Source organism: Ornithodoros turicata, chromosome 2 (genome assembly GCF_037126465.1).
Source record: "Ornithodoros turicata isolate Travis chromosome 2, ASM3712646v1, whole genome shotgun sequence".
NCBI classification, from domain to species: Eukaryota; Metazoa; Arthropoda; class Arachnida; order Ixodida; family Argasidae; genus Ornithodoros; species Ornithodoros turicata.
This window is the reverse complement of record NC_088202.1, coordinates 19,013,261-19,021,113: the sequence shown is the minus strand read 5'-3', so window position 1 is coordinate 19,021,113 and position 7,853 is coordinate 19,013,261. Positions and strand designations below refer to the sequence as shown.

General features: G+C 47.4%; 1 protein-coding gene across 1 annotated transcript; it reads left to right on the top strand.

The window, feature by feature from the left end:
• Positions 1-3,370: 3,370 nt before the first annotated feature.
• On the top strand, positions 3,371-4,423 carry LOC135384367 (uncharacterized). Its single transcript, XM_064613572.1, has 2 exons — positions 3,371-3,997; positions 4,109-4,423. The coding sequence occupies exons 1-2, from the start codon at positions 3,371-3,373 to the stop codon at positions 4,421-4,423; spliced, it is 942 nt and encodes a 313-aa protein (XP_064469642.1).
• The last annotated feature ends 3,430 nt before the right edge of the window (positions 4,424-7,853 follow it).

Genomic DNA, 7,853 nt, shown 5'->3' with positions numbered 1-7,853 from the left:
ATGGAAACATTAGCAGTCGTCAAGAAATCCAGACCCAGCGACAGGAAACACGTACCCAACAATAACCAACATCACCACTCCAACAAAGCACCGCATAGGACGAAGCTTGTTCATTTCAGCCATGGAGTTCAGTGGTTAGAATTTACCAGCTTGCGTGGCGTTGTGGTCAAGGATGGCCTTCCACAAAGAGACTGGGACGTGATGCGGATTTGAATCTTGGCACCATCTGTGGTGTGTGAGATTTTCCCCGGGTTTTTGCTGGGCCTTCGGGCAGACTTTCCAGGAGAATTTCGGCATCGCTCCCCACGTATGTACGCTGTTGATAACCACAGTTTATTCGCGGCGCCAAACAGATTCATCAAAAAGCTTCTGAGCGTATTCCATATTTTCCGTATCGCTAAACGTTCCAGTCTTCGATATAAGGTTTCTTTTTTCCACCGGAACGGCAATACGAATCATTTCCTGAATCGATTGCTAGGGAACCAGAAGGAAGATTGAGAAGTTTGAATATTTGCTGGTTGCAGTTAAGAACAGTAACAGACGCTATGGTACTCATTGTTGGCGTGAACTTGGTCGCGCTCGTGCGGGTGGTAGCAAATTACAACCTGAAGGCACTCAGGGCTAGAGTGCGCATATTAATTCGTGTTAGCAAAAAGATATACAAGGCACACCACGATTAGTCCAACCGCCGCGGAAAATATCAAATGTTTAGAAATCAATAGAAGATCAGGAAAAGATCTTCCCGGAACAGCACCGCAAGCGGTACTGCCCCGACGACCTTGTTATCAATCAATAGAAAGTGCGTGGTCGTGCTATGGCGATCCACCAAGCCAAGTGAAGCCAACCTAAGGGAGTGTACCAATACAAGCGTTCCACATGCCACACTTTCGCGGGTGTCGCCGTCCAGACCTTGAGCAAGCGACACAGTTTCTTACCCTGGAAAAGGCCACGAATATTCCGCATTAAATTTAAGGAAATGACCTGCGTCCAAGAAGACATGTAGCCCTACACGGTGGACCTTTCATGTGTCGTGCAATTCCTCGATGACTGCACAGTACAAAGCTATACAGCACGGTTGTGCAGGTTTTGAAAGAGTGCTCGTACTTTGGGCACGGTTAACGCCCAATCATACCATCATGTTACGTCATTGCCAGTATTATTATTTTGCAGAGATTCGACCCTCCTTCTTACGGCAGATGCTTCGGAGGAGTATGTTATCCACAGTCAGAGTATCAGAAAGTCACCATGGGAAAGAGTAAGATTGCACGAGAACTTCCAGTCATGACAGTTCTTATGTACTGTGTTGCGAATGTGGCGCATAAATGAAGAATAATGTGCAGTAGATCTTCTAGAGCACAGCCGTGAGAGGGATCCAAACCGCACTTTCCGGGTCTCTTGATCAGCGGTACTCTCTCCTCATCTCTCACTCAAAATTGGTTGGTCCTTGGCCAAATCAAGCCAACCAGCGCTCTTGCCTTACAGCTCTTTTGGCCTTTTTGGACACCATAGGACTTGGATCCATACTATGAACAAGCGCAGAAAGTTGGGCTAGTTGGTGGGATAGCATACTGCGATATTTTGGGACGCGAAAGACAAGGACTGAAGGTACACACACACACACAAGCGTCACTCACAACTGAATTGTATTGTAGGAAAAGAAGGCATAAATACACAACTGGTATCAGCCGATACGTACCGAGATACAGGACTTAATACATGCGGAGCGACGCATCGGTCCCAGTAGATAATAAGGTGCTTAAATTAGCTGTTTAGGAAGGCAGCTTCTTTATCAGACAGTGCAACAGATGGTTGGCTAACACATCTGCCTTTCCCCGCTAAAAGTATGCGATGGGCTTCGATGATGTCCCGGGTGTATTTGATGTCTGGCTCTCGCTAGAACAGTCGTGCTCCGAAAATCAGGAACGCAACCACAGCTATCTCAGTGGTATGTCAGATTATCTGAAGGCACATTTCTCAGGCTGTAGGAGTGTTCCCGAAATCTAATATTTATATCTACTCTATCACACGAGAGAGGAATGCTGTACACAACCCCAGACGAGCAAGGCACGAATTTCTGAGAATGTGCAATGTCACACGGATCCCCCCGTTCAGCCTTATTGACCATGGCGTGAAGGCCACCTACCTTGTTAGGGGCCGAAAGGACAGTAGGCACCTGGAACCTATTGGCTACCTTCTTAATATTGTCGGAAGTCGATGGACATATGGCAAAATAACTGGTCCAGCTGGAGGCCTTTACCGTACTGTATCCCGTTTCGACAGTACCGAAGCCATCAGTCTCTCAGCAATGCTCGTGATGATATGATCAGGGTACCCCGCATCAACTAACCGCAAATACTGCCCTCCAAAGCCGCTCTAACTGTGTACACACGAACACTCCAGCGCTGATCTAATTGTGGCCGTCCTGATAGCCCTTTTTACAACCTTCGAGTGGGTGAATCGTATGGTAGGAGTTGCTTGACTGTCCTGGGAGAAAAAGTCCAACAGACGTGACGGACAGTGATTTCTAACTTCAGTTCAAGGTACTGCAAGGTGTTATCTTTTGGGAGCTCACCACCATGCTCATGGAAAACATCAAGCACCCCTAACACAAACTCGCACTCATCAATCCCCTGGACTGCTTGTAAAATACTAGATAATCATCAACATACCTAAATGCCTTAGTAACATCCACGCATTCTAGAGTAGGCATAATATTGGTATCCATATCTGACAGAAAAAGGTCACACAAAATTGGTGCCAGGGACGACGCCACGCAAATACCTTTCCTTTGTAAATAACACTCCTGCTCATCTAAAAGAAAAGTTGAAGAGAAATAGCACTTAAACAGTTCCAAAAACCCACTGACAGAGACGCCAGATGCATTCTGAAACCTCACAAGCCCCCAGTTCTCGATGCGGTTCCTTACCACTCTGAAGAGTTTCAGGTTTATAAAAGCGATAAAGATACACACGGCGTACACAACTAAATAAAATCAACAACAGACATTGACGTTTCGGAGCCTATGCACACCCCCTCATCGGAATCATACAGGAGGCGGTTACCCGGTACTATTTATGTAGCAAGATGGCGTGGCAGTCAGGTAGTGGTCCGGGGTGCTTGTTCAAAACATTATTAGTTCTTTTCATGAACCAGGATTCAAGTTGTTTGCGCACTCCTCAACGACTTTCACCTGCCAAAATAACAGGGTTGTCTAAATCCACGTGGTGGCCCGTCTTGTGGGCATGTTCACGCAGTTTGACCAGGGCCGAACGAAACGCTCTGAGGGACCTCCATAACGACACGACGAGTTTTGCCTGCCGACAAGGGTAAAGGACCGGTGATCCTCAATAGAGAAGACTATGATGCCAAGATGTACACCATTTTAGATGACAAAAGGTACTCCATTGAAGTTCTTGAAGGCTCCGACGGCAACATCAGAAAGAAGGTTGATAATGGAGCTCGGGAGCTACAGGAAGAAGGGTTTGATATCAGATGCGCAATATTGGAGCCTGTTCTCGTCGGATGGTGCGACGCCGGAGATATTGGGCTCCCGAAGATACACAAAGAAGGATGTCCCCTGCGGCCGATTGTGTCCTTTGTAGATGCCCCATCATACAATCTGTCAAGATTTCTTGCTGACATGTTAACAGCTGTGAAGTACAGGAATGGACTTTCTGTTAATAATTCTTTCGAGTTCAGCAAGTTTGTCTGCAATCTGAAGTTATCAGACAACACAATTAGGGTATCATTCGACGTTGTGTCCCTATTTACCAATATGCCTAACGAACTCGCTTTGACCATCGCCCGAAAGAAACTTGAAGAAGACGGCACTCTGGAAGAACGTACTGCTTTTTCCGCAGACAACAATATTAGCCTACTCAAAATGTGTTTGGAACAATCCTTCTTTCTATCCAAGGGATCCAAGGGATTAAAGGTGTCCAAACAGATCGACGGTTGTCCGATGGGCAGTCCAATCTCCATGGCCGTAACCAATTTGGTAATGGAGTACGTAGAAGACCAAGCCCTTCAACGACCTGGATCACCTGTATCTTTCTATAGAAGATATGTCGATGATACCTTTGTGGTTATAAGGAGAGATTGTGCGTAGACTTTCTCAGATATCCATCAGAACATCCGTTTCACACCGGAAGAAGAGTCCTGCGGTCAAATCCCATTTCTCGACGTTCTCGTCAAGAGGCACGCCAGTGGAGTCGTATCGACATCGGTCTGTATGAAGCCATGCGAAGCTGGACAGGTGCTGCATTTCGACTCAGCGCACTCTCCGGAGGACAAAAGGGCAGTGGTTCGTTCCCTAGCGCCACGTTCGCTTAACCCCAACCTCAAGACCCAGCTCGAGACAGAAGGAGATGGATATTACCAGGAAGCGTCTGATGGCCAGATTGTATCCGCAGAACTTTATTGATGACACGTGCCGCCGTATGGCGACGGAGAAACAAGCGACTCCAGGATATCAGGAACAAGCGTTTGTGACACTTCCGTTCATCAAAGGTATCTCGGAACAGATCAGGCGGGCCTTGATGCAAGTTGGAATACGTACAGCCTTCCGCCACCCTAAAGACAGGACCACAACCGGCGGCGAACCTGGCGTCGTATATCAGACCTCGTGCAGCGATCGCGCAGAACGTGTATGTAGGCTAGACGGGGAGGAAGACTGGCACGAGGATGAAGGAACACTACGCTGATATCTATAAGGGCACAGATAAACACACCGAACTGTGTGAACATGCGCACAAGACAGGCCACCACGTGGATTTAGACAACCCTGTTATTTTGGCACGTGAAAGTCGTTGGGGAGTGTGCAAACAACTTGAATCCTGGTTCAGGAAAAGAACTAATAATGTTTTGAACAAGCACCCCGGACCACTACCCGACTGCTCTCGCTACATAAATAGTACCGGGTAACAGCCTCCTGCTTCATTCCGATGAGAGGGTCTCCATAGGCTCCGAAACGTCAATGTCTGTTGTTAATTTTATTTCGTTGTGTACGCCCTGTGTATTTTTATCGCGTTTATAAACATGTGTGTTCCCGGCGTTTGGTCAGTCTTCAGAGTTTTAGGTGCGGAATCGAATAGAACAAGTCCTCAACGTCCACCGAAAACATTCTTTCTACGTCTTGGAATGTTAAAAACTGTCCTTGGACCGGTCAAGGACCGTGGTGTAGAAATAATGTTTTCGGTGGACGTTGAGGACTTGTTCTATTCGGTTCCGCACCTAAACCCCTCCGAGTGGTAAGGAACTCGCATCGAGAACTGGGGGCTTGTGAGGTTTCAGAATGCATCTGGCGTCTCTGTCAGTGGGTTTTTAGAACTGCTAAAGTGCTATCTCTCTTCAACTTTTATTTTTGATGAGCAGGAGTGTTATTTACAAAGGAAAGGTATTTGCATTGGGTCGTCCGTGGCACCAATTTTATGTGACCTTTTACTGTCAGATATGAATACCAACATTATGCCTACTTTAGAATGCATGGGTGTTACTAAGGCATTTAGGTATGTTGATGATTATCTAGTATTTTACAAGCAAGTCCAGGGGATTGATGAGTGCGAGTTTGTGTCAGGGGTGCTTGGTGTTTCCCATGAGCATGGTGATGATCTTAGCTTTACACATGAGCTCCCAAAAGATAACACCTTGCAGCACCTTGAACTGAAGCTGGAGAGCACTGCCCATCACGTCTGTTGGACTTTTTCTCCCAGGTCAGTCAAGCAACTCCTACCATACGACTCATCCCACTCGAAGGTTGTAAAAAGGGCTATCAGAACGGCCACAATTAGATCAGCGCTGGAGCGTTCATGTGTCCACACAGTTAGAGCGGCTTTGCAGGGCAGTGTCTGCAGTTAGTTGATGTGGGGTAACCTGGTCATATCATCACGAGCATTGCTGAGAGACTGACGGCTTCGGTACTGTCGAAACGGGATACGGTACGGCAAAGGCCTCCAAGTAGACCAGTTATTTTGCCATATGTCCATCGACTTTCCCACAATATTAAGAAGGTAGCGAATAGGTTCCAGGTGCCTACGGTCCTTTCGGCCCCAACAAGGTAGGCGGCCTTTGTGCCATGGTCAAAAGGCTGAACGGGGGCATCCATGTGACATTGCACGTCTCAGAAATTGGTGCCTTGCTCGTCTGGGGTATGTACAGCATTCCTCTCTTGTGTAATAGAGTATATATTGGCCAGACGGGCAGGTGCCCAAATATTAGACTTCGGGAACACCCCTACAGCCTGAGAAGTGTGCCTTCTGCGATATATGTGGTTGTGTTCCTGATTTTCGGGGCACCACTGTCCTAGGGAGAGCCAGACATCAAATCACCTGGGAGATCATCGAAGCCCATCGCATACTTTTAGCGGGGGAAGGCAAGTGTGTTAGCCAACCATTTGTTGCACTGTCTGATAAAGAAGTTGCCTTCTTAAACAGCTAATTTACGCACCTTATTATCTACTGGGAGCGATGCGTCGCTCCGCATGTGTTAAGTCCTGTATTTCGGAACGTGTCGCCTGATACCGGTTGTGTGTTTATGCCTTCTTTTCCTGCAATACATTTCAGTTGTGTGTGACGCTTGTGTGTTTGTATGTGTACATTCAGTCATTGTCTTTCGCGTCCCAAAATATTGCCGTGTCCTTATTGTAAATTGGCCCATTATTTCATTCCCCACATCACTACCAGAAATGGGGAAGAGTATCGTCCCTGCCGATGAAACTTCCCATTCATCTTCTCAAACTAAAGTTGTTCTTCACACCGCAGCTTCCCGCTTCAACAGCAACAACAGCAGCCCGCCCTGCAGCTTCAGCAGCAGGGCGGGCCGATAGTTGTTGTTGTTGTAGCGCAAAAAGTATGGCCGCGCCGGAAATATTCGAAAGAAATAAAAAAATTGATTATTATTGGTCATTGGAGAATATGTGTAGACCCGGCAGGCTAAGTTCCGTAAGTATAGAGATATTTTTTTGCGTCAAGATAAGCAATTGGAACGCGCCTATAGGACAGCGTTGCGCACGGTGCTGGTGCAATAGACGCGTTCCGATTATTTTTCTGAACGCATCAAGTTCTCTCTACACTGAACGAAGTTCGCCTCCTTGAGCGAAAAAGCGAAACAGTATGCCGCTGGTAATGCACGCCAGCAAACGTATCCCGACAAGTGCTGTTTCAGCTCCCGGACGTAATTTATCCACTCCCCTACACCCCCAAGCCCCACCCCCACCCCAAACGTGGAGAAGACCAACCCTAAACTTCTGTGAGGTTGCGCAATATATCATCAAAAGCATGTAAATACACCCCCTTGCCGAGCTCAACCGCCTCCCCAACAAGGAGGAAATTCAGGATAAACCATTGGTTCCCGGTACGCACGAAGGACCCTAGTCCCAAGCAACGTTCTACGATTATCAGGGCGCAGAAATCTTCATAATAGAACGCCATCAATCGACGGGAAAGTTAGCACATAAAATAGTATTGGCCTCTAATGCTTGTCTGTACACGACTGTGGAACGACTTTAGATTTGCAGACCTGAACGTATTGCGAGAACGATCGGTCTGACGTGCAAAGTGCGATAGGCTGGGGCCTGGGAGAAGGGAATATTAGTGAGTGTTAGCAGACCGTCGATAAGGTGGCTTCCTAAAAGATGGTTTAGAGTCAGACGTACTCTTCGCCCGTCGCCGCCCGCGTTCCGCGCTGAGAGCTACCGTTCGCTATGCCATGCTTCCTCATCCTACCGGGATCATAGTCTGACGCGATTCGGCGCAGCGCAACGAAACCAGAACCGGAAATTTTCGTATTTTGTAGTGGGAAAGCGGTCATATCTGGAGGCTGTACCCGCGTGATGGGATCTGACTAAAGACAATCCG

Bases quoted from the DNA above. Each gene is read 5' to 3' on its own strand.
- LOC135384367 (XM_064613572.1), top strand. From the start codon at position 3,371: ATGTACACCATTTTAGATGACAAAAGGTACTCCATTGAAGTTCTTGAA. The intron at 3,998-4,108 runs GTAATGGAGTAC...GATTGTGCGTAG, and splicing joins CCATGGCCGTAACCAATTTG to ACTTTCTCAGATATCCATCA.